The 27,893-nt window shown below is 46.2% G+C and overlaps 1 protein-coding gene across 6 annotated transcripts in view; it reads right to left on the bottom strand.

Annotated features, from left to right (window-relative positions):
* LOC143940345 (immunoglobulin lambda-1 light chain-like) overlaps positions 1 to 27,893 on the bottom strand; it is an 860,309-nt gene that overhangs the window by 806,130 nt on the left and 26,286 nt on the right. For 3 of the 6 annotated variants that reach the window (XM_077461602.1, XM_077461599.1, XM_077461597.1), the window contains exon 2: positions 6,145 to 6,457. The exons of 2 other annotated variants lie outside the window; for them this stretch is intronic. In XM_077461602.1, coding sequence (XP_077317728.1) covers positions 6,145 to 6,457 — 313 coding nt within the window. Of the gene's footprint in view, positions 1 to 6,144; positions 6,458 to 6,559; positions 6,638 to 27,893 lie in introns of those variants that run through there. One more of the 6 variants, XM_077461598.1, reaches the window with a different exon arrangement.

Here is a 27,893-nt window from a genome sequence, read left to right as displayed (position 1 = left end):
CTAAATACATTTTCTAATCAGCAGTATATAGCAATCTTGTGATTTCTACCAGTTCCTGGTGAAGGTTGTAGGAGGAGGAGTATTCATACTGCACTGAGCTGTCCTATGAGGCTGCAGGGCTCCCGACCCTCTGTCTGGACAGTGCCGATTGGCCCTGTGCTGATCACATGCACTCTCCCAAGAAAAAAAAAAAACCTCTCTAGCAATACACACCAAACTGAGCATGTGCAACCTGACTCCAATGGCTCTGTCTTATCCAGGGGGACAGTGCAGGGAGAGGAGGATCTGTTTATACAAGATAAAGCAGCCTTTTTACACAATGCAAAAGATTAACCCCTTAGTTATAACAAGCATGCTTTATTGCATATACAGACTGATTTTACTGTTGTGGGTTTAAGATGAGATAGCCAGAGCTTACATATCCTCAAATGCAGAGGGCAGGTAGGTGAAGGGTGGAGAAGTGACATATACTGTATGCCAACTATAAGATTACCACATTTGGTCCATGAAAAGTTGAACTGGAAAATGCAGGGGGTTGCAGCATGGTAAAATAGATTTATTCATGCAGACCTTGGTGAAACAGAGCCAGAATTTAAACTGTGCAGAAAGAAAACGTGGAAATAATGAACAGGACTTGAGAACTGCAACATTGAGAACTAACATGGGACACAGACACTTAATGCCAATGTAAGGGGAACACAGGCACAGACTTCCAATGTAAGGGGGACATAGCTACAGACTGCCAATGTAAGAGGGACACAGACACTGACTGCCAATGTAAGGGGGGCACAAATACGGACTATCAATGTAAGTGGGGCACAGACACAGACCGCCAATGCAAGGGGGACACATATACAGACTGGCAATGTAAGGGTGACACGTATACAGACTGTAAATGTAAGGGGGGCACATATACAGACTGCAAATGTAAGAGGGACACAGACACCAAATACCAGTGTAAGTGGGACACAGACTGCCAAAGTAAGGGGGACACAGAAACAGACTGGTAATGTAACACAGACACTGATTGCCAATATAAGGGGGCACAGACACTGACTGGCAATGTAAGGGGGGCACAGACACTGACTGCCATTGCAAGGGGCACACACACTGACTGCTAATATAAGGGGGGCACAAACACTGACTGTAAATGTAAGGGGGCACAGACACTGGCTCTGTTCTCTGCCTCGACCTCTTTAAGAATTTCAACCCCTCTGACACACTAGATTAAGTGTATAAGCAAGCACAATCACAGAAAATCACTAAAGGCACACCTGGTACCCAGTAATAGCACTACCTTAAAGAAACAGGCACTGAACCTGTTAGTAAACACAAACTTGGTATATTGCCACACAGTTTGGATAGTAACAAAAGAAAGCATAAAGATTAATTCGCAATAGTAATAACACAATTTGACATTAAACAAAATCAGTAGTAAACACTAGGCTAGGGTGATCAGATGACCCCGATTTCCGGGAACAGCCCCCTGATTGAGGACACTGTCCCCAGAGCAAGTCTGTCTGGATTTGTCCCCAGATTGCAGGTACTGAGGCAGAGGGGGGCGGTCTGCCCTGGGTGCAACACATTGGAGTGGGGGTTGGGACGGTAAAAGGGTGACTATCATTCCAAGAGAGACTGGAGGGAGCTGCAGTGCAAAGGGCTGGAGGGGTGGAGATTAGGAGAAGCTGGAGTGCAGTAGGCTGGAGGGGTGAAGTTCCAAAGCCAGCCAAGAGCTAAATCGCTGTGTGTCGCCATCACAAAGTCCCGCCTCCTGGTATGGCTCCTTTGACAGACAGCAGACTTGTCCAATGCCAGGACGTGTGCTGTCTTTCATAGGTGGGAGGCGTGACTTGTGTGATGGTGGGAATCCAGCAATTCAAATTAAATCTGGCCTGTGTGATGATCCAACCAGCTCTCCTCTTACTCCTCCCTGATCTCCTGCACAGGTGAGGCTGAGATGTGGGCACAGGTGGGGGCTGCATTCCTGGGCACAGATGAGGCTGAGATGTGGGCGCAGGTGAGGCTGCATTCCTGAGCACTGATGAGGCTGCATTCCTGGGCACAGGTGGGGCTGCATTCCTGGGCACAGGTGAGGCTGCATTCCTGGGCACAGGTGGGGATGCTTTCCTGGGAACAGGTGGGGCTGCATTCCTGGGCACAGGTGAGGCTGCATTCCTGGGCAAAGGTGAGACTGCATTACTGGGCACAGGTTGGGATGCTTTCCTGGGAACAGGTGGGGCTGCATTCCTCGGCACAGGTGGGGTTGCATACCTGGGCACAGGTGGGGTTGCATTCCTGGGCACAGGTGAGGCTGCATTACTGGGCACAGGTGGGAAGAAGAGGGTGAGATGTTCTGGTCTGCATGCAGCAACGGTGCAGATGTGATGTGATCTGCACCTAGTGTCTCCACTCCCAGGCCTTAAGCTCTAGCCCCCAGAAGTCCAGTCAGCATGCAGGTAGATGTACTCTCATCAGTTCCTACAGTGCCAAGAGGAAGAGGTTTCTCATATAGTCCAGTAAAGCTCACTTGCCGCTCTCCCTTTTCCTTAGTGTCCCCTTGGGAAATGTATTATAAAGGGTCTATTGGCCCTATTCTATAGCAGATGTCTCAAACTACAACTCCCATGATTCTCAGCACCCTGCATAGGAGGTTATAGCTCTCCCCCTGCTAGCTGCAGGGGATAGTGCGGTGTGGCATCCAGCATCACAATAGAGAATGATAAAAACAAAGGGCAATGTCTACTTTTTCATATTGTTGTAACCCAGCACCTGGCTACATAAGGGGAGCACAGACCACCAATGTAAAGGGGGCACAGACACAGACCTCCAATGTAAGGGGGGGCACAGACACTAACTGCCAATGTGTGAATTACTTCCGCCCCCCCCCCCCCATTGGCCACCCTAACAGGGTAGTTTTTCCTCCCCCTGAACACCAAAATTGAATTTTTTTTCCTCCTGCCGAGTAGCACTATGACTCATACTGCTGACTGTTGCACTCTATACATTGTGTAGTATATAGCAAACAAAGTGCTAACTGCTGTAAATACCTACTCCTGACCAAAGTGCTTCTTGTCTAAGGAGTGTTTTGTGGGTACAAGGACTGCAGCATATGTGTGCATTGTGTACTGTGTGAAGGCTTAGACTATATTTAACCATTTGACCTCTGGAGGGTTTTAACACCTTCATCACCAGACCTTTTTTTTCTATTTGGCACTGTGCTGTTTTAACTGGCAATTGCACAGGCGTGCAATACTGTACAGAAATGATATTTACTGTATATAATTTGTTTCACACAAATAGAGCTTTCTTTTGGTGGTATTTGATCAACACTGAGTTTTCTTTATATTTTTTTATTATATAAATTAAAAAAGACTAAACATTTTGAAAAAAATAAATAAATTATACTTTCTGATATAAAACATATCCAATCAAAAAAAATCTAATCTCTTCAAAAATGAAGACAAAAATGTATTCTGCTGCATGTTTTTGGTAAAACAAAATCCCAATAAGTGTATATTAATTGGTTTGTGTGAAAGTTGTAGCATCTACAAAGTATTGTAAATATACACAATTATAGACTTTATACTGCAATGGGGTTGATCAGTGACATATAGTGGGAATGCAATTGGGTGACGGACAATCTGGTGCTAACAGACACTGGATAGGAAGGTCATCAACTGATACTAATAACGCTAGTGACACTAATATAGTGATCAGTGATAATACTGTACACTGCCACTGTCTAAAATGAGACTAAAACTAAAATGCCATTTTAGTCAAAAGACTAACGCCGCGTACACATGATCGGACTTTCCGGCGGACTTGGTCTGGCAGACCAGAGTCTGTCGGACAACTCGATCGTGTGTGGGCTCCAGCGAACTGTATGCAGGATCGCTCGTCTGTATGCTGGTCCGACAGACCAACTACGATGCAACGGCAACTACAACACCTGCCCACGAGAATGTTTTCAGCGTGATCCTACTGCACTGGTCCTCGGCAACAGGGTACTGTACACCAGGCCCTTAGGTCTGGTATGGATTTTAAGGGTAACCCCCAACGCCGAAAAAATGGCATGGGAGTCCCCCCAAAATCCATACCAGACCCTTATTCGAGCACGCAGCCTTGCCGGTCAGAAAAACACACCACACAGGTTTTTAAAGTAGTTTATTAGGCAGCTCCGGGGGTCTTCTTCCGACTTCGGGGGTCTTATACCGACTTCTCCGCGCTTTCTGGTTCTTCTCGCCGGGCTCCTCCGCTATCATCTGCTCTTTTGCCGCTCTTTTTCTAGCAGAGGAACCGGGCTTTCTCCTTCGTCATCTCCGTTGCTGTCTTCACAGAAGTCGGAAGAAGACCCCCAAAATCGGAAGAAGACCCCCGAAGTCGGAAGAAGACCCCTGGAGCTGCCTAATAAACTACTTTAAAAACCTTTGTAGTTTGTTTTTTTATTGACACTTTTTCGCCCAGGTGAATGGGTAAGGGTATGATGTACCCCATACTCATTCACATAGGGTGGGGGGCCAAGATCTGGGGGGCCATTTTTTTGGCATAGGGGTTACCCTTAAAATCCATACCAGGAGACGGGGCTCACAAGGTGTCAATCTCGCCGATGAAATTGGCGAGATTGACTTCCCTCTCTATTCCCTTCATACCTGGAATCACGTTCAAAATGAATGGACTTTTTGTGGGCAAGTCTGTTCCTTTGGAAAAGTCTGTCGGACCTCCGCCAAAAGTCCGACGGGCAGTCTGTTGGACCTAGTCCACCGGAAACTCAGTTTGCGTGTGCGCAAGTACGCTCGTTTTGGAAAGTCCGGTGGACCTCTGCTGCCAAGTCTGCCGGAAAGTCCAATCCTGTGTACGGGGCATAAGACTAAAACACTGGTCTGTAGTGCATGTTCATACCTAAATGCCATAATAAATAACATATTCGTTTTTTCACACCAGCAGTATATAATGAGTTTGGAAATTGTAGCGAAATGTTAACTAATGCATTACAATTTAATTACACCTATTAGATTTTAGACGACTAAAATTAGTTTTAGTCGACTAAAATGTACTGGAGATTTTAGTTGACTAAAACATAGGACCTTTTAGTTGACTAAAACGTAGGACATTTTAGTTGACTAAAATGTATTGGAGATTTAGTCCACTAAATACGACTAAAACTAAAACAATTGCAGAAGACTAAAGTGGGACTAAAACTAAAATGCCATTTTAGTCCTAAGACTGATGCCGCATACACACGGTCGGAATTTCAGCCAGCAAAAGACCGATGAGAGCTTTTCGTCGTAAAATGCGACCGTGTGTATGCTCCATCGGAATTTTGCTGGCGAATTTCCGTCAGCAAAAGATTGAGAGCATGTTCTCAATTTTTCAGGCGGAAAAAGTTTCTATCGCAAATTCCTGTATCGTCTGTTTCCGACGCACAAAAAACCATGCATGCTCAGATTCAACTACGAGATGGAAGCTATTGGTTACTGGGTATTGAACTTCCTTTATCCAGTCCCATCGTACGTGCTGTATGTCACCACCTTCTTGACGGTCGGAATTTGGTGTGACCGTGTGTATGCAAGACATCTTGAGTGAAATCTCATCAGAATTCCATGGGGAAAACCATCAGAGCTTTTTCTGACCAAAATTCTGATCGTGTGTAAGCAGCATGAGACTAAAACTAAATGGAAATTTGCTGCCAAAATTAACACTGTACACCCCTTCATTATGGTGTTATAAATGTATGGCATTTTGTAATGGACAAATGATGAAGGGGCAGACGCCATACCAAAAATTTTAGTCTCTACCCTTGTGTTATCCTGTACTAATTTTGCCTAAATTGATAAGAAACTGTTTTATTAGATTAGTCTCATGGACGTCCCGCTTTTTTTTATTTTTATATATACTCACAAAGCATTATTATGCTTATTGAAAAATGCAATATAAAACAGTTTTTGATTAGAACAGTAATGAATACAAAGCGTTAAAACACTCTAACTGCAGTCAGACCAATGAAAAGAATATTCTGTGAGGTACCTAAACATATATTTGCTTATTATGCTTTGGCTATTTAAATAAGTTTAACTTACATATGAGGAACAAAAGGGGAAGTATATATTAATGTCTCACTGTGTGTGAATTTGTAGCACTGTGTACGCACTACCAGTCCATAGAACACAGTAATATTCCCCGTCATCTGCATCCTGTACATTACTGATAGACAAAACACTTGAGCCCCCTTGGATGGATCCAGTAAAACGTTCAGAGGTTCCTGGGGGTTTTAGATTATGATTACTTCCATCACTATCTGTTAAACCTTTAGGAGCACTCCCAGGTGTCTGATATACCCAGCGTGGGTAGTTACCACCAGCTACAGACCCATCACTACGACCACAGGACAAAATGGCATTCCCACCAAGAGGTGCCGTTATTGTGGCTTCCTGGATGACAGTAAACTGAGCCACAGAATCTGCAACACAAATGAGAGAATGATGATAGTAGAAAGAAAAATCATAGTAAAATAGTAAAAATCATATTCAATAATCTTAATAAAGTATAAAATATGAATTACAGGAAAAATAAGTGATAAAAGTGAAGACAGTCCAGAACATGATCATGAAGATGAAGAATCACTTTGACAGAAAAGACTGGTTGAAATCTTCTCATTCTCATAGTTATATTCTGTATATAGACCACACCTTTCCATGCAAAGTGTCTCAGATTAATTTGCTGATTTTATCATCCAATCATGTGCAAGCAAAAATGTTGGTTTTTATTTTCCTTGTATGTCCCCCTCGGATGCAGGCTCTTAAACAGGAGCCTGCGCGCGAAAAGCTGTATGTCCTTGATCCCCCCAAACGCATCGAAGCTTTCCTGTGGACAAAAAGTTAGGCCGCGTGCTAGAACTTTAGTTTCCGCTGGGGACAGTACATAGAACGAGAGATTAATCACACTGAAGGATTCGGTGGAATCCGTGTGATATATGCGTCCAGATTTCCTACTCCCCTGTTCGTTAGGGGTGAGGAAAGTCCCCGCATTGGGTTTAAAGTGTTCTGGCGTGTTTCAGACCGACGCCCTACATTTTCCTTCTCTTTCTCCATGCATATTCCATTCCCGGGGATGGCAGGAGCCATCACATCAGGGTGCATGCTCGAAAGGTCATCAGGTACATCCGTACCATGTGGATGTGAATTCAGAGCCTTTTGGTTATCTGGCCTCTCTACTGTATCGATATCAATGATACGTTTCTTAGTATTGAATTCCGGGGTATCCCTACTGTTAGGATTCCTTTTAAATTTGCCCTGCGATTTTTGTGTCGGGGTGGGCTTTAGATTGGAGTTGGACATAGTTTTAGATTTAGCTACATTCTTAATAATAGAATGTTGCTTCCCATTAGTATTCTTCTGGGATTGTGTGTTGGTATTCCATTTATACGCCCGTCCTTCTGAGAAAGCTAGTTTGTCCCTCTAATATTTTGACTCCTTCTTGCGCAGAATATTTCTGTTGTGGGCCGATAAGTCATCTCGGAGTTTCGGCCGCGAATCCACAAACAGGGTATGCTGTGTAAAAGGTTGTAAGGCCGTTTCCAAGGCAAGAATTTCTTTATCCAAAAGTGCAATTTGTATTCCTTGGTAAGGATAACCATCATTTGCTGAGAGCAAAGATTCAGGTTTTCCTCCCATTCCATTTTACATTCATTGCTAATCGAGTCTATGTTAGGAAAGATTTGGACTCGAAGGCCCAAAGGATTAATCTTTTCCTTACTATACCTATCAAATGATTTTGTGTGCCAAAAGAGTGCTGATTTTTTCTCAAGCACTCTCATAAGTTTTGAAGTCAAAGTTGTAATTTCCGTGTCTATTCGGTCACTTTACTCTAAATCATTTTCATAGCCTAACATCAAAGCATCCCAATCATTACCCTGAAATGTATTCATTGTGAATATGTTGGACAAAAATATATAAAACACAACTCTCAGACAGTAATTCACTAAGCTGAGCTCCCGTTTCAACTGTCCTGTGTTCAACAAAAAGGGGGGAAAAAGGAGAAAGAAAGGGTGTTTAACCACCCGACATTATATGACAATAGAAAAGAACACACTGCCCAAAGGGCTTGGAGAGTGCTGCTCACCCCGAACAAACATAAAAAATGGAACAAATTCCCCCACAAAGGGGTTTTTAGGCAACAAGACAATAAATGTATAACGGTATGATATAAAAGATTTCCAATATTTATTAATGTAGAAAAATATAGCACATAGGTTAAGAGCCCACTGAACAATTAGAGAAAATTAAATTCAAAATAATAATACAAGGAATATATAAAAAATAATAACAATGAATGTGCAATAGCAGACACGACTATTCCTAACACTGTACAGATATGACAACAGTGAAGATATAGTCCTAACGCGTTTCAACCCACCAAGGGGTCTTCTTCAGAGGAATGGTCTGCTATAAAACAAAAATTTAGTAAATATATACATCAAATAATGCTTATCTATGATAGTGGTACCTAGTAATTTAATATGATTACCTGATAATGCACATCCAAAGAGGTGGAAGAAATATTTATTTTTTCACTCTCATTTCTTCTTCTCTTAAAATCATGGTGAGTGATATCAACTTCGAGCACTTGGGACCGAGAGCTACCTTTTCCCATATATATATATATATATATATATATATATATATTAGACATGTGCATTCGTTTTCGTCCGAATGCATTTTCGTCCGAATTTCAGCTATTTTCGTTTTCGTTTTGACAAACGATAACGAAAGCACAAAATCCGAAAAACGAAAGATCCGACATAAATAAATGCTTTATTTTAGTTTTCATTGTTACAACAGTTCGATATAGAATAGGAGATTCGACATGACTCTGACAACAATCTGTCTATAGAACCTGTGGTCGAATGTGCCTAACCTTACCTCTATTAGTCCAAGATTATATAGAGAAAATATTCGACAGAGAAAAAAGATTTGACAGAGAGAAAAGATTCTGCAAGTTACTGTCCTAAAAAGTGTTTGGGGACCCGGGTCCTGCCCCAGGGGACATGTATCAATGCAAAAAAAAGTTTTAAAAACGGCCGTTTTTTCGGGAGCAGTGATTTTAATAATGATTAAAGTGAAACAATAAAAGTGTAATATTCCTTTAAATTTCGTAGGGGGGGGGGGGGGTTGTCTATAGTATGCCTGTGAAGGGGCGCATGTTTCCCGTGCTTAGAATTGTCCCTGCACAAAGTGTCATTTATGCAGGAAAAAAAGTCCTTTAAAATCACTCGCAGCTATTATGAATTGTCGGCTCCGTAATACAGAGAACACTCATTGAAAGTCATTGATAAAAAAATAAATAAATAAATAAATAAAAAAGCGTGGGGGTCCCCCAAATTCAATTACCAGGCCCTTCAGGTCTGGTATGGATATTAAGGGGAACCCTGCCTCAAATTTAAGAAAAAATTTGACGTGGGGTTCCCCCTAAATATCCATAACCAGACCCTTCAGGTCTGGTATGGATATTAAGGGGAACCCCGCATCAAATTTAAAAAAAATTGACGTGGGGTTCCCCCTAAAAATCCATACCAGACCCTTTATCCGAGCACGCAACCTGGCAGGCCGCAGGAAAAGAGGGGGGGACGAGAGAGCGCCCCCCCCTCCCTCCTGAACCGTACCAGGCCACATGCCCTCAACATTGGGAGGATGCTTTGGGGGTCTGTGACCCCTCAAAGCACCTTGTCCCCATGTTGATGAGGACAAGGGCCTCATCCCCACAACCCTGGCCGGTGGTTGTGGAGGTCTGCGGGCGGGGGGCTTATCAGAATCTGGAAGCCCCCTTTAACAAGGGGACCCCCAGATCCCGGCCCCCCCCCCCTGTTTGAAATGGTAAGGGGGTACAAAAGTACCCCTACCATTTCACAAAGAAAGTGTAAAAAATGGTTAAATAAAACAAACACACTTTTGAAAAATTCCTTTATTAAAAATAAAAAAATAAAAAAAAGATTCCAGCGGCGGTAATCCACTCTTGCTATCCAGCGACGGACGGTCATCTCTCCAGCGATGTCTCATCTCATCCAGCGCAGCGATCCATCCTTCTTCTGTCTCCTCCACGGAGACACTGCAGGCATTCCGGCGGCTGACGTTTCTTATATAGGGAGGGCGGGGCCACCCGTCACCTGACCCCGCCCCCCTCTGACGCAAGGGGAAACCCGGGGTTCCCTGTGACGTAGGGGTGACCCGCACCCCTCTGATGTAACACAGGCAGGTTTCCGTTACATCAGAGGGGGGCGGGGTCACCCATACGTCACGGGGAACCCCGGGTTTCCCCTTGCGTCAGAGGGGGGCGGGGTCAGGTGACGGGTGGCCCCGCCCTCCGTATATAAGAAACGTCAGCCGCCGGAATGCCTGCAGTGTCTCCGTGGAGGAGACAGAAGAAGGATGTATTCGCTGCGCTGGATGAGATGAGACATCGCTGGAGAGATGACCGTCCGTCGCTGGATAGCAAGAGTGGATTACCGCCGCTGGAATCTTTTTTTTATTTTTAATAAAGGAATTTTTCAAAAGTGTGTTTGTTTTATTTAACCATTTTTTACACTTTCTTTGTGAAATGGTAGGGGTACTTTTGTACCCCCTTACCATTTCAAACAGGGGGGGGCGGGATCTGGGGGTCCCCTTGTTAAAGGGGGCTTCCAGATTCTGATAAGCCCCCCGCCCGCAGACCTCCACAACCACCGGCCAGGGTTGTGGGGATGAGGCCCTTGTCCTCATCAACATGGGGACAAGGTGCTTTGAGGGGTCACGGACCCCCAAAGCATCCTCCCAATGTTGAGGGCATGTGGCCTGGTACGGTTCAGGAGGGAGGGGGGGCGCTCTCTCGTCCCCCCTCTTTTCCTGCGGCCTGCCAGGTTGCGTGCTCGGATAAAGGGTCTGGTATGGATTTTTAGGGGGAAACCCACGTCAATTTTTTTTTTATTTGACGCGGGGTTCCCCTTAATATCCATACCAGACCTGAAGGGTCTGGTTATGGATATTTAGGGGGAACCCCATGTCAAATTTTTTCTTAAATTTGAGGCAGGGTTCCCCTTAATATCCATACCAGACCTGAAGGGCCTGGTAATTGAATTTGGGGGACCCCCACGCTTTTTTTTTTATTTATTTATTTATTTTTTTATCAATGACTTTCAATGAGTGTTCTCTGTATTACGGAGCCGACAATTCATAATAGCTGCGAGTGATTTTAAAGGACTTTTTTTCCTGCATAAATGACACTTTGTGCTGGGACAGTTCTAAGCACGGGAAACATGCGCCCCTTCACAGGCATACTATAGACACCCCCAGGTAAGAAATTTAAAGGAATATTACACTTTTATTGTTTCACTTTAATCATTATTAAAATCACTGCTCCCGGAAAAAAAAACGGCTGTTTTTAAAACTTTTTTTTGCATTGATACATGTCCCCTGGGGCAGGACCCGGGTCCCCAAACACTTTTAGGACAGTAACTTGCAAATTAGCCTTTAAAATTAGCACTTTAGATTTTGAACGTTGGAGTCCCATAGACTTTAATAGGGTTCTAAAGTATGCTATATAGTTAGCTCCGTCGAATCTTCTTTATACATTCGACAGACACCATAAGCCTTCCAAGACAGATTCGACCGTAATTCATGTGGATTTTCGGACGAATGCAATTTTTGAACGAAAAACTAAATAAATAAAAACGAATTTCGGGAGTAACTAAATAAATTTAGTTTTCGGACGAAAACGAAATTCCTAAACGAAATATTTTACTCTGCACATGTCTAATATATATATATATATATATATATATATATATATATATATATATATATATATATATAAAATATCTGGGTGTGTGTATTATTCACACACACAGATAGACTGGCATGACAATAGTCTCATGCCTTGTAGATATCCACTTATTGAATTTTTAAGTGCATATCATTAACCCTATACTTATATGGAATTTTGCTGCAGGTGTGATCTGCCCCACCTTCCGGCCACCAACGTCCGCACCCACTCCCTATTGTATAGGGGGTGAGGGATTAGTGTGACCTCTTGTAAGCCACAGCGTTGGACCCTAACCTCCTCCCTCGGTACTTGGCGACAGTGTGGACCTGGGGACTCCCTATATGTGGGGGGAAATTGAGGCGGTCGTTTTAAAAGGGAACTCCACTGGAATTATTTCTTCCATCTCTTTGGATGTGCATTATCGGGTAATCATATTAAATTATTAGGTACCACTATTATAGATAAGCATTATTTGATGTATATATTTACTACATTTTTGTTTTATAGCAGACCATTCCTCTGAAGAGGACCCCTTGGTGGGTTGAAACGCTTTAGGACTATATCTTCACTGTTGTCGTATCTGTACAGTGTTAGGAATAGTCGTGTCTGCTATTGCACATTCATTGTTATTATTTTTTATATATTCCTTGTATTATTGTTTTGAATTAAATTTTCTCTTAATTGTTCAGTGGAGCTCATGTTTTAACCTATGTGCTATATTTTTCTACATTAATAAATATTGGAAATCTTTTATATCATACCGTTATACATTTATTGTCTTGCTGCCTAAAAACCCCTTTGTGGGGGAATTTGTTCCATTTTTTATGTTTGTTCGGGGTGAGCAGCACTCTCCAAGCCCTTTGGGCAGTGTGTTCTTTTCTATTGTCATCTGAGTTCATACAACCTAAAAGTTTCCTTGAAGAAGGGCTCTTGCTTCCTGCCTGCCATCCTCATCACATTTATCTCAGCACACAGACTTTTCTACAGCATACAAAGAGTAAATCATCCATTTGAAAGCTTATGCCATATTCATGGGCGTCCGCAGGTAGTGGCAGGGGGGGCGAGTGACCCCCCGGCAGGTCCCCCATCAGGGGGGTACAGCCCATGCAATTGTAAGGGGCTCCGGCGTCCCTAGGGGCCCAAGTGGGAACTGCTGCTTTGGGTACTTTCCCCGCATATCCTCTGAGGACTGGCGCGGCAATGAAGCTCTTCTGTGACAAGTGTTGGCAGCTTATCACAGCAGAACATCTAGCCGATTGGAGCCAGTCTCCTTCATTCTGATCAGGGGCGGACTGAGGACCCAGAGTAAGTGGATGGGGGGGTACAGTTGCCACTGTGGGGACAGCAGCTTCTAAATACATAACCTGTGCCAGCGGTGTATGTATTTAGAATCTCCAAAGCTCTTCTCTCCCTCCGTCTCCTGCACTGTGAGATCTGACTCACCCCCCCTCCTCCGATCACCCCCCCTCCACCAATCACCCCCCCTCCACCAATCACCAGTGCAGTGTGCTGAGGGGGCGGAGCTCCCTGTAGCTACTGCTGGTCGGGATGTCTGCTCACACTACAGGGAGGAGGGGAGTTCAGTGTTTTACTGAGTAAAGTCTCCTTGGAAGACAAGCTGACAACATTTCTGTAGGATTTGTCTTGTAGGTATTGCGATCATTGATAAGAAGATGAGGAGAATGAAGAGACAGCCGAGTGCAGCAGATATCTCCCAAACTGGCACACAGCCCTATCCATATAAACATCCCCCAACCACTCTGTACAGATAAAGTGAAGGTAATTTATGACCATTCATGTAACGCTGACTGTGTTTATGTGGTGAGTTTACACTTCCGATGGTGCAGCTTGGATAACACAGGGTTAAATGAATTGTCATAAATAAATTTCACATTATGTGGACATACATAAAGTGCTAGGGGTTGGATTATATAGATATTTACATCTTATAACAGGAGGATGTCTTCTTTATACCAATTTTGTATTATGTATTGTATATATTAGTATAATTATATTATATGTAGATGTGCACAATATTTTTTATATTTTTTTAAATTATAAACATCACTATCTGACTACATCTCAGCCCCTTACTCCCGTCAGCCTGCATCACCCCTAGACCACCTTATATATCCAGCTGATGGACATCACTCTGACCCTTATCTACCCAACATCCATCTTCCTTCTTGTATTCTTCCATCATCACTGACTGCAGATATACTGTATGTATATATAGCTGTATACAGGACAGAAGGTCTCTATATACAGGTAGATGTATATACCCACCTTCCTTCCTGTATATAGAGACCTTCTTCCATCATCACTGACTGCAGATATACATCATCTGTCCTGAATACAGCTATATACACCCACCCTCCTTCCTGTGTATACTAATACATCCACCCCCTATATACACACACATACCGCCCCCCCCCCCCCCCCCCCATACTGTACAGGCCAAATTTGATGGGCATATGCCTGCGCTTTATGTGATAATGACTAAGCCCCTCCCCTTCATGGCATTGTCAAAAAGGGACGGAGCTTGGGTGACCTAAAATTATTAGGAGAGGGGTAGGTTGCGCTATGGAGCACTCAAGTGAAAAATATATAATAAAAGATTTGGTAAGAGCAGCCTCTATTAATTTCCACCCAATTGGGTGGAAAAATGAGATAAAGGGGAAAGGAGGAATAGATCTGGCGCTATACCGTTTCCTGCTAGAAACATATAAGTGAGAAATCTGATTTACATATAATTCTCAGCGTGCTGGCAATTAAATACAAATAGTGGAATAAAGACCATAAAGTGAGAAATACTTATCAATAAACCATAAATAGCTATAACAGTGTGCTGCTTCCCGGTCACGATTTATAAAGTGCAAATGCCAGTGAATCTACATGTGCCACTTTTTGCGTGATAAAGAAAAAATATCTGTATATTATGATAAATACGCCATAAATATAAGTTAAAAGGAAAAAATAAGGTAAAATAAGGCAGGGTGTTGTATCTGTGAACTGCTGGTGAATATGGTGACTATGATTAGTCAATTAAATGTGACAAAGGCTTAGTGCAGGATGTAAACAAAATAGATATTGTAATCAATGACACAATATGAGTGAATAAAAGTAAAAGCATGTACAATGAAAATTAAAAAATATATACATTAAAAGTCAAAGGTGAAACATATGCGTTCAAAATTGTGGATAGTCTATAATGAGTGACGGAATCTTCCGTGAGTGGGGGAGGGGGGGTGATGATTTCCGATATTATTCCCCGTGCTCAGTGGCCACTTATATAGTATGCTCTCACCGGAAAAAAGACCCCATCCAGGGTGGATCAGCCTTCACAATATCAGCTACTGTGTCGCTCTCTGGCTTGCTTCTGATGTGATGCTGGGGGTCCCTCGTTTTTCCTTGAGTGTAGTGTGCCACGTTATATATGGTAAGAAAGAGGCACATCCATAGTGTGATAACGTTTAAAGCTTGTGAAATTTATTCAAATAGATTAAAACTACTTACAAAGAAGAATTTTTGCAATTGCATTTGTGTATACAACTTTAAAAGTCCCACTCGGCTTCCTCGCCGTCTGAGCTAGAGGTGTACGTTGCCTGGCCACGCCTTACGCGTTTTGTCATTCAGACGTCATCCGGAGCGGATTTTTAATTTTCATTGTACATGCTTTTACTTTTATTCACTCATATTGTGTCATTGATTACAATATCTATTTTGTTTACATCCTGCACTAAGCCTTTGTCACATTTAATTGACTAATCATAGTCACCATATTCACCAGCAGTTCACAGATACAACACCCTGCCTTATTTTACCTTATTTTTTCCTTTTAACTTATATTTATGGCGTATTTATCATAATATACAAATATGTTTTCTTTATCACGCAAAAAGTGGCACATGTAGATTCACTGGCATTTGCACTTTATAAATCGTGACCGGGAAGCAGCACACTGTTATAGTTATTTATGGTTTATTGATAAGTATTTCTCACTTTATGGTCTTTATTCCACTATTTGTATTTAATTGCCAGCACGCTGAGAATTATATGTAAATCAGATTTCTCACTTATATGTTTCTAGCAGGAAACGGTATAGCGCCAGATCTATTCCTCCTTTCTCCTTGACCTAAAATTATGCCCCTCCAAAAAAGGTTCTGCGTACGCTCATGGCCCATATTAACCAGTTGCCGACCGCCGCACGCCGATGTACGTCGGTACAATGGCACGGGCAGGCATAAGGACATACATGTACGTCCCTTGCCTCCCGCGGGTCGGGGGCCCGATCGGGCCCCCGCCCGGTGCCTGCGGCGGTCGGTTTTCGTCCGGGAGCGATCCGGGACGAGGGGGCGGCCATTCATTCATGGCCACCCCCTCGCGATCGCTCCCGACGAATAGAAATCCCCGGTGACATCACTTCCTCTCCTGTAATGTAAACACAGGAGAGGAAGTGATGTATTCTCTCCTCCGTGTCGGTATTTTCCGTTCCGACACGGAGGAGAGCGGATCGGTGAGTTGCACCAACACTCTACACACACAGTAGAACATGCCAGGCACACTCACACCCCCCCTTTACCCCCCGATCACCCCCCCAATTACCCCTGCCCCCCAGTCACAGTGACACCAATGTCATTTTTTTTTTTTTTTTTTTGCATTGGTGTCATTTGTGACTGTAATAACTGTTAGGGCAGTTAGAGTTAGCCCCCTTTAGTTCTAATGTACCCCCCTAACCCCCCCAATAAAGGTTTAACCCCGTGATCACCCCCCGTCGCCAGTGTCACTAAGGCTGGGTTCACATTGCAGCGGTTTATGAGAACGAATGTGATTCGCACCGCACTGCAGTGCAAATCACATCCGATCTCTGTGCGATTCGAGTTCAGCCATTCGCCGCACCCGCCGCACCCGCCACACCCGCCGCACCCGCCGCAAATTCGCACGGGACCCTTTTTTTGGCCCGCAGCAGAATCGGATCGCATGGGTGTTCACACCATGCGATCCGAGTTTGCAGATCGCACTGCGATATGCGAACTGATCTGGGGGTGTCAGTAACATTTCACTGACACTCCCAGCAGTTCGCATAGGGCAGTGTGAACTGCCGCCGGGAGGCATGCAATGCGGGAACCCGCCGCGGATTCGTGCGTTCCCGCATCGCTCCAGTGTGAACCCAGCCTAATAAGCGATAATTTTTCTGATCGCCGTATTAGTGTCACAGGTGACGCTAGTTAGGCAGGTAGGTATTTAGGTTCGCCGCAGCTTTTTATAGCGCCAGGGACCCCCATATACTACCGCATAAAGCCCCCTGATTGCCCCCTAGTTAACCCTTTCACCAGTGATCACCATATAACTGTTACAGGTGACGCTGGTTGGTTAGTTATTTTTTTATAGTTTCAGGGCACCCGCCATTTATTACCTAATAAAGGTTTAACCCCCTGATCACCCGGCGGGTGTCATTTGTGACTAATAACTAGTGATGGCCGAACGGTTCGCCCGGCGGTCGTTTCGCGGCGAATTTCCGACTTTCGCCGTCCGCGGGTTCGAACGCCTTTTTCCGTCGTTCGCCCCGGCGGACTTACGTGTTTAATGTATACAAGAACTTTAACCTTTCGTGACACGTTTATCATGTGTTACAGGACAACCAATTGAGACATGACAGCTCATGGACACTTGGACATTCCCCCTAACCTATAAATACACCCGATCCGGTGGCCATTTTACATTCTTTCTTCTGTCACTGTAGGGAAAGGATCCTGTGTGGAGTAGGGACAGAGAAAACGCTAGCTATTTGGTACACAAAAGTTCTTTTCAGGACTGGTATAGGTGTTAGGTCAGCAGCCTGAGTTTCTTTTGTCAGTTTAGATAAAGGGACAGAGCGCTGTATGCTGCTATTTTAGGGACAGCTCAGCCAGATTAGTCTTTCTTCATCATCATCATCATCATCATCATTAGCTGTTACTATCAGGTCCACAAAAGAGCTGTTCCAGCTAATCGTTCCAGCCTACTCTTTTTTGCCAATTTGTATAGGGACAGGCAGGAAGCAGTGTGTCAGGCAGTGAGGATAATTTTAAAGACTTGCTGTTACTATTAGTTCCACAAAGGTTCTTTTCAGGACTGGTATCAGTGGTACGGTAATAGGCTTGTACACGTATAATATTCTTTCTTCCAAATATAGAAAGAATATTATACTTGACTGCTGCCCTTCTGCTGCAGTCTGCTAATCATTCACAACTCACTTGTTCCACAAAGCTCTTTATCAGGACTGGTAACTTGGTCTGTCTAGGGTGCTACGGTACATAGGCTTGGGTGCGGTACAGTCTGCTGTTCTGTAAGGACCGCTATCGGTCCACAATACATAGGGTTGCCGTGCACTACTGCTGACCGCTGCCCTATACTGCAGCAGTCCTTCAGCGGTATAGGGACTGACGCACAGTCTGCTAAACACTAATACACAACCTGCTTGGTCCACAAAAGTTCTTATAAGGACTGGTAACTTGGTATAGGGTGCTACGGTACATAGGCCTGAGTGCAGTACAGTCTGCTGTTCTGTAAGGACCGCTATCGGTCCACAATACATAGGGTTGCCGTGCACTACTGCTGACCGCTGCCCTATACTGCAGCAGTCCTTCATTGGTATAGGGACTGACGTACAGTCTGCTAATCACTAACACACAACCTGCTTGGTCCACAAAAGTTCTTATAAGGACTGGTAACTTGGTATAGGGTGCTACGGTACATAGGCCTGAGTGCAGTACAGTCTGCTGTTCTGTAAGGACCGCTATCGGTCCACAATACATAGGGTTGCCGTGCACTACTGCTGACCGCTGCCCTATACTGCAGCAGTCCTTCATTGGTATAGGGACTGACGTACAGTCTGCTAATCACTAACACACAACCTGCTTGGTCCACAAAAGTTCTTATAAGGACTGGTAACTTGGTATAGGGTGCTACGGTACATAGGCCTGAGTGCGTTACAGTCTGCTGTTCTGTAAGGACCGCTATCGGTCCACAATACATAGGGTTGCCGTGCACTACTGCTGACCGCTGCCCTATACTGCAGCAGTCCTTCAGCGGTATAGGGACTGACGCACAGTCTGCTAAACACTAACACACAACCTGCTTGGTCCACAAAAGTTTTTATAAGGACTGGTAACTTGGTATAGGGTGCTACGGTACATAGGCCTGAGTGCAGTACAGTCTGCTGTTCTGTAAGGACCGCTATCGGTCCACAATACATAGGGTTGCCGTGCACTACTGCTGACCGCTGCCCTATACTGCAGCAGTCCTTCATTGGTATAGGGACTGACGTACAGTCTGCTAATCACTAACACACAACCTGCTTGGTCCACAAAAGTTCTTATAAGGACTGGTAACTTGGTATAGGGTGCTACGGTACATAGGCCTGAGTGCGTTACAGTCTGCTGTTCTGTAAGGACCGCTATCGGTCCACAATACATAGGGTTGCCGTGCACTACTGCTGACCGCTGCCCTATACTGCAGCAGTCCTTCAGCGGTATAGGGACTGACGCACAGTCTGCTAAACACTAACACACAACCTGCTTGGTCCACAAAAGTTTTTATAAGGACTGGTAACTTGGTATAGGGTGCTACGGTACATAGGCCTGAGTGCGTTACAGTCTGCTGTTCTGTAAGGACCGCTATCGGTCCACAATACATAGGGTTGCCGTGCACTACTGCTGACCGCTGCCCTATACTGCAGCAGTCCTTCATTGGTATAGGGACTGACGTACAGTCTGCTAATCACTAACACACAACCTGCTTGGTCCACAAAAGTTCTTATAAGGACTGGTAACTTGGTATAGGGTGCTACGGTACATAGGCCTGAGTGCGTTACAGTCTGCTGTTCTGTAAGGACCGCTATCGGTCCACAATACATAGGGTTGCCGTGCACTACTGCTGACCGCTGCCCTATACTGCAGCAGTCCTTCAGCGGTATAGGGACTGACGCACAGTCTGCTAAACACTAACACACAACCTGCTTGGTCCACAAAAGTTTTTATAAGGACTGGTAACTTGGTATAGGGTGCTACGGTACATAGGCCTGAGTGCAGTACAGTCTGCTGTTCTGTAAGGACCGCTATCGGTCCACAATACATAGGGTTGCCGTGCACTACTGCTGACCGCTGCCCTATACTGCAGCAGTCCTTCATTGGTATAGGGACTGACGTACAGTCTGCTAATCACTAACACACAACCTGCTTGGTCCACAAAAGTTCTTATAAGGACTGGTAACTTGGTATAGGGTGCTACGGTACATAGGCCTGAGTGCGTTACAGTCTGCTGTTCTGTAAGGACCGCTATCGGTCCACAATACATAGGGTTGCCGTGCACTACTGCTGACCGCTGCCCTATACTGCAGCAGTCCTTCATTGGTATAGGGACTGACGTACAGTCTGCTAATCACTAACACACAACCTGCTTGGTCCACAAAAGTTCTTATAAGGACTGGTAACTTGGTATAGGGTGCTACGGTACATAGGCCTGAGTGCGTTACAGTCTGCTGTTCTGTAAGGACCGCTATCGGTCCACAATACATAGGGTTGCCGTGCACTACTGCTGACCGCTGCCCTATACTGCAGCAGTCCTTCATTGGTATAGGGACTGACGTACAGTCTGCTAATCACTAACACACAACCTGCTTGTTCCACAAAAGTTCTTATAAGGACTGGTAACTTGGTATAGGGTGCTACGGTACATAGGCTTGAGTGCGGTACAGTCTGCTGTTCTGTAAGGACCGCTATCGGTCCACAATAGATAGGGTTGACGTGCACCACTGCTGACCGCTGCCCTATACTGCAGCAGTCCTTCAGCGGTATAGGGACTGACGTACAGTCTGCTAAACACTAATACACAACCTGCTTGGTCCACAAAAGTTCTTATAAGGACTGGTAACTTGGTATAGGGTGCTACGGTACATAGGCTTGAGTGCGGTACAGTCTGCTGTTCTGTAAGGACCGCTATCGGTCCACAATAGATAGGGTTGACGTGCACCACTGCTGACCGCTGCCCTATACTGCAGCAGTCCTTCAGCGGTATAGGGACTGACGTACAGTCTGCTAAACACTAATACACAACCTGCTTGGTCCACAAAAGTTCTTATAAGGACTGGTAACTTGGTATAGGGTGCTACGGTACATAGGCTTGAGTGCGGTACAGTCTGCTGTTCTGTAAGGACCGCTATCGGTCCACAATAGATAGGGTTGACGTGCACCACTGCTGACCGCTCACCTATACTGCAGCAGTCCTTCAGCGGTATAGGGACTGACGTACAGTCTGCTAATCACTAACACACAACCTGCTTGTTCCACAAAAGTTCTTATAAGGACTGGTAACTTGGTATAGGGTGCTACGGTACATAGGCTTGAGTGCGGTACAGTCTGCTGTTCTGTAAGGACCGCTATCGGTCCACAATAGATAGGGTTGACGTGCACCACTGCTGACCGCTGCCCTATACTGCAGCAGTCCTTCAGCGGTATAGGGACTGACGTACAGTCTGCTAAACACTAATACACAACCTGCTTGGTCCACAAAAGTTCTTATAAGGACTGGTAACTTGGTATAGGGTGCTACGGTACATAGGCTTGAGTGCGGTACAGTCTGCTGTTCTGTAAGGACCGCTATCGGTCCACAATAGATAGGGTTGACGTGCACCACTGCTGACCGCTGCCCTATACTGCAGCAGTCCTTCAGCGGTATAGGGACTGACGTACAGTCTGCTAAACACTAATACACAACCTGCTTGGTCCACAAAAGTTCTTATAAGGACTGGTAACTTGGTATAGGGTGCTACGGTACATAGGCTTGAGTGCGGTACAGTCTGCTGTTCTGTAAGGACCGCTATAGGTCCACAATAGATAGGGTTGACGTGCACCACTGCTGACCGCTCACCTATACTGCAGCAGTCCTTCAGCGGTATAGGGACTAAGAGTTTTGTCACAGGGTCATTTAAAAAATGACATGCAGAGGAAGAGGCAGGCCCTTCCGCAGGGGTGGTAGGGGTAGGGCAGGAGCAACAGGCTTGAGCCAAAGTGGGAAGTTGCAGAAGGTGCGTTCAATTACTTTAAAGGATGCACCAGACTTGGTTGAGTGGCTCGCTCAGCCTTACTCTTCTGCACCCTCCTCATCCTCTCGATCTGCACCCTCTTCTTCACTCTCTGCTATGTGCACCCCCAAAGACACTACCACCAACAACACGACCACCACCACCACCACCACATACCTTCCGCTTGAGTCACTGGAATTATTTTCCGATCCATATCAAGAGGACATTTCTGATGCGCAGCCACTCTTGGTATTGGATCAGGAAGAGGAGGTAGCAACAAGCGCTACTCAGCAGTCTGACGCCAGTACCCAGATCAGCCCAAGGAGGAGGTTGGTCCCCGGTGTTGCTGCCTACTCTACTTATAGCGGTGGGGAAGGTGACGTTGATGATGACGTGTCTAGTGATGTCACATGGGTGCCCACAAGAGAGGAAGAGGAGGGGAGTTCAGAGGGAGATATGGACCAGCAGATAGGGAGGAGAAGCAGCAATGACTTACATTGCACAGCAGGGACAAAGCAGACTGCAAATGTATCAGGAGCGAGTCATCGACCATGTACGGTCACATCTGGCGCTCCCAGGACACCGGCACATGGCTCCGCAGTGTGGGCTTTTTTTAACGTGTCCGCTGCTGACAATAGCGTTGCCATCTGCAATCTTTGCAGTCAACGCGTTAGTCGCGGTAAGCCCAATACTCACCTAGGGACGACCGCCTTAAGAAGGCACATGAGCAGCCATCACCGAGCCCAGTGGGAGCAACGGAACACACAAAGCCACACTGCAGGCTCTCACCGTCCAGCCTCGTCTTCTACTTCTCCTTCTCCTCTCTCCTCACAATTGTCCTCCACTCCACCTTCCATCACGCCAAGCTCACATTTTTCTGCAAAAAGGCAGGCTTCCGTGGGCCTAATGTTTGAGCGTAAAAAAATGATGACGCCGGATAACCCTCTTGCCCAACGGTTGGCGGCTGGCTTGTCAGAACTCATAGCCCGCCAACTACTGCCATATAAACTGGTGGACTCGGAGGCCTTTCGCAAATTTGTGGCCATTGGAACACCACAATGGAAGGTCCCAGGAAGGAAGTATTTCTCAGAGAAGGGCATCCCAGAGCTATATGGCCATGTTCAGCGGCAAGTGAATGTATCTCTGGCACACAGTGTCGGTGCCAAGATACATCTGACCACAGACACGTGGTCTAGCAAACACGGGCAGGGAAGGTATATCAGTTTTACTGCCCACTGGGTGAACCTTCTGACGGCCGTCAAGCATGTAACCCGTGGCACCCGTGTAGATTTGGTTTTACCGCCACGGATTGCATGCAGGCCTGACTCTTCTTCTCCTCCTCCTACTCCATCCTCCTCCCTCTCCTCCTCAGCTGCCTCCTCCTTTTCCGCTGCTAGCGTCTCTTCCACTGCACCGCCCAAGCTCCCCAGAACCTATTCCACATGCCAGGTGAGACGTTGCCATGCCGTGCTGCGTCTGTTGTGCCTGGAAGCAAAGAGCCACACTGGCCCGGCACTCCTTTCAGCTTTGCGTTCACAGGCAGATGAGTGGCTAACACCGCTCAATTTGACAGTTGGTAAAGTGGTGTGTGACAACGGTGCCAATCTGCTTAGCGCATTGAAACAGGGCAAAATCACGCACGTGCCGTGCATGGCACACGTCTTAAACTTGGTCGTGCAGCGATTCCTTGTCAAATACCCTGGGGTCCAGGACATCTTGCGGCAGGCAAGGAAAATCTCGGCCCATTTCAGAAGATCTTACACGGCCATGGCTCGCCTTGCTGACATTCAGCGGCGACACCATCTGCCGGTCAGACGTCTTATTTGCGATTGCCCGACGCGATGGAACTCAACCTTCTATATGCTTGATAGGCTGCTCCAGCAGAAACGTGCAGTTAACGTCTACCTGTATGAACTCTGCGAAAGAAACGGTTCTGGGGAGCTGGGTTTTTTTTCACCGCGCCAGTGGCTGCTCATGCGCGACACATGCAGACTTCTGCGGCCATTTGAGGAGATCACCAAACTGGTCAGTCGCAGCCATGGCGCCATCAGTGACATGGTACCTTATGCCTTCTTTCTGGAGCGTGCATTGCGTCGTGTCATTGATCAGGCTGTGGAGGAGCAGGAGCGGGAAGATGAGGAAGTCGCAATGCTGGATGAATTCCCAGGGGGGGCTACTCTATCTGAGACAAGTCAACAACAGGAGTCTGATGAGGAGTCAGAGGAGGATGGTGCCGGGGCGGATGAGCAGGAGCAAGAAGAGCATGCTTTAAACCTTTCTGGGATCCCTGTTGTGCGAGGATGGGGAGAGGAGAATGAAGAGGACGACATTATCCTGGATGATGAGCAGGAGCCAGGCCACCACACCGCTTCCACTTTAGTGCAAATGGGGGCCTTCATGCTCCAGTGTTTTAATAGGGACCCCCGTATAAAAAGCATGAGGGTCAAGGACCAGTACTGGGTGGCAACGTACTTAGACCCCCGGTACAAACACAAAATGGCGGAAATGTTACCGCCGTCGCAGAGGGCTGTCAGAATGCAGCACTTCCAGGCCTTGCTTCGAGAAATGCTGCATTCTGCTTTTGCGTGCGCTGGCAGAGGAGCAATTCCCACTCCCAGAGAAGGATTTGCGGGTACCAATCCAACAGCGCCTGCAAGAAGAGGCCGGTTTGAAGATGTGTTGGTGACTTCGGATATGAGGTCATTCTTTCAGCCGACCCATCGACAGGTGTCATCCGGATCCAGCATCAGGGAACGCCTAGACCGTCAGGTGTCCGACTACATTGGGTTAACGGCCGATGTGGACGCTCTGAGGAGTGATGAACCCCTAGACTACTGGGTGGGCAGGCTTGACCTCTGGCCAGAGCTTGCCCAATTTGCAATCGAACTGTTGGCTTGCCCCTCATCCAGTGTCCTGTCCGAAAGGACGTTCAGCGCAGCAGGGGGGATTGTGACCGATAAGCGTACTCGCCTAGCTCACCACAGTGTTAACTACCTCACATTTCTAAAAATGAATGAGGCATGGATCTCGGAGGAATTCAACACATGTGATCAGTAGACCATGTATATGTCTATAAACAATTTTTGGAATCAAGCACACAGACCTTCTTAATTCATTTGGCTCACTTCCCTGACCCAAAAAAGCACACCGTACTATATGCCCCTACCCTCCTCTTTGAAGAGGTTGAGCGGTGTCATATTTCTACTGGGGCTGCTTATTATGAGGGGTTCCCACCATCCCTGTGCTGTGCTGACTTCCTCCTGGGTGTTCTTATTATGAGGGGCTCCCACCATCCCTGTGCTGTGCTGACTTCCTCCTGGGGGTTCTTATTATGAGGGGATCACACCATCCCTGTGCTGTGCTGACTTCCTCCTGGGGCTGCTTACGGTGCTGCTGTCAGCGCTGTATGTCACGGAGCTGCTGTCAGCGCTGTATGTCACGGAGCTGCTGTCAGCGCTGTATGTCACGGAGCTGCTGTCAGCGCTGTATGTCACGGAGCTGCTGTCAGCGCTGTATGTCACGGAGCTGCTGTCAGCGCTGTATGTCACGGAGCTGCTGTCAGCGCTGTATGTCACGGAGCTGCTGTCAGCGCTGTATGTCACGGAGCTGCTGTCAGCGCTGTATGTCACGGAGCTGCTGTCAGCGCTGTATGTCACGGAGCTGCTGTCAGCGCTGTATGTCACGGTGCTGCTGTCAGCGCTGTATGTCACGGAGCTGCTGTCAGCGCTGTATGTCACGGAGCTGCTGTCAGTGCTGTATGTCACGGAGCTGCTGTCAGCGCTGTATGTCACGGAGCTGCTGTCAGCGCTGTATGTCACGGAGCTGCTGTCAGCGCTGTATGTCACGGTGCTGCTGTCAGCGCTGTATGTCACGGAGCTGCTGTCAGCGCTGTATGTCACGGAGCTGCTGTCAGCGCTGTATGTCACGGAGCTGCTGTCAGCGCTGTATGTCACGGAGCTGCTGTCAGCGCTGTATGTCACGGAGCTGCTGTCAGCGCTGTATGTCACGGTGCTGATGTCAGTGCTCTGTATTACGGTGCTGCTGTCAGTGCTCTGTATCTCCTGCACCCTCTTGTTTGCCTACCCTGGTCCCTGACCTTCCCTCTCCTCCATTGCCTTCATTAGCTCCATAGTCCTGAATTGTCAGAACAATTTCCCAAATAAAAAAAAAATGCTTGTAGTTATCGATCCCAAATTCACCTCATACATGTATTATGCTATTGTCCAGGTGGTGGGACTACGTGCTACCCCCTAATAATTACCCCGTGGCCGCAAATTCGACCTAAAGGTTTGCGAAATTCGCCTCCCATTGAAGTCAATGGAGCCCGCGGCGAACGGTCGTTTTCGCGAACGTTTGTGTCCGTTCGCGTTTCGCGTTCGCGAAACGTCCCGTCGGAAGTTCGTCCATCACTACTAATAACTGTTAGGGCAGTTAGGGTTAGCCCCCTTTAGTTCTAAGGTACCCCCCTAACCCCCCCAATAAAGGTTTAACCCCGTGATCACCCCCCGTCGCCAGTGTCACTAAGGCTGGGTTCACATTGCAGCGGTTTATGAGAACGGATGTGATTCGCACCGCACTGCAGTGCAAATCACATCCGATCTCTGTGCGATTCGAGTTCAGCCATTCGCCGCACCCGCCGCACCCGCCGCAAATTCGCACGGGACCCTTTTTTTGGCCCGCAGCAGAATCGGATCGCATGGGTGTTCACACCATGCGATCCGAGTTTGCAGATCGCACTGCGATATGCGAACTGATCTGGGGGTGTCAGTAACATTTCACTGACACTCCCAGCAGTTCGCATAGGGCAGTGTGAACTGCCGCCGGGAGGCATGCGATGCGGGAACCCGCCGCGCATTCGTGGCGTTCCCGCATCGCTCCAGTGTGAACCCAGCCTAATAAGCGATCGTTTTTCTGATCGCTGTATTAGTGTCACAGGTGACGCTAGTTAGGCAGGTAGGTATTTAGGTTCGCTGCAGCTTTTTATAGCGCCAGGGACCCCCATATACTACCGCATAAAGCCCCCTAATTGCCCCCTAGTTAACCCTTTCACCAGTGATCACCATATAACTGTTACAGGTGACGCTGGTTGGTTAGTTATTTTTTTTATAGTTTCAGGGCACCCGCCATTTATTACCTAGTCTCACTAGTGTACCCCTAAATTTAGGGGTGTCTACTTTCCAAAATGGGGTCATTTGGGGGGGTTTGTGCCATCTTGGCATTTTATGGCCTTCAAAACTGTAACGCCCTTAGAAAGCCTGAAGGCGGTGCTTGGTTTTCGGGGCCCCGTACGCGGCTAGGCTCCCAAAAAGTCCCACATATGTGGTATCCCCGTACTCAGGAGAAGCAGCAGAATTTATTTTGGGGTGTCATTTCACATATGCCCATGGCATGCGTGAGCAATATATCATTTAGTGACAACTTTGTGAAAAAAAAAAAAAAAAAAAAAGTTTGTAATTTTCCCGCAACTTGTGGCAAAATATAAAATATTCCATGGACTCAACATGCCTCTCAGCAAATAGCTTGGGGTGTCTACTTTCTAAAATGGGGTCATTTGTGGGGGTTTTGTGCCATCTTGGCATTTTATGGCCTTCAAAACTGTAATAGGTAGTGAGAAGTGAACTCAAAAATTTACGCCCTTAGAAAGCCTGAAGGCGGTGCTTGGTTTTCGGGGCCCGTACGTGGCTAGGCTCCCAAAAAGTCCCACATATGTGGTATCCCCGTACTCAGGAGAAGCAGCAGAATTTATTTTGGGGTGTCATTTCACATATGCCCATGGCATGCATGAGCAATATATCATTTAGTGACAACTTTGTTAAAAAAAAAAAAAAAAAAAAAAGTTTGTAATTTTCCCGCAACTTGTGGCAAAATATAAAATATTCCATGAACTCAACATGCCTCTCAGCAAATAGCTTGGGGTGTCTACTTTCTAAAATGGGGTCATTTGTGGGGGTTTTGTGCCATCTTGGCATTTTATGGCCTTCAAAACTGTAATAGGTAGTGAGAAGTGAACTCAAAAATTTACGCCCTTAGAAAGCCTGAA

This window comes from Lithobates pipiens, unplaced genomic scaffold (assembly GCF_037356315.1).
Source record: "Lithobates pipiens isolate NorthernLeopardFrog02 unplaced genomic scaffold, aLitPip1_a1.2 Scaffold_3, whole genome shotgun sequence".
Classification (NCBI taxonomy): Eukaryota; Metazoa; Chordata; class Amphibia; order Anura; family Ranidae; genus Lithobates; species Lithobates pipiens.
This window is presented reverse-complemented; position numbering and strand designations above follow the sequence as displayed.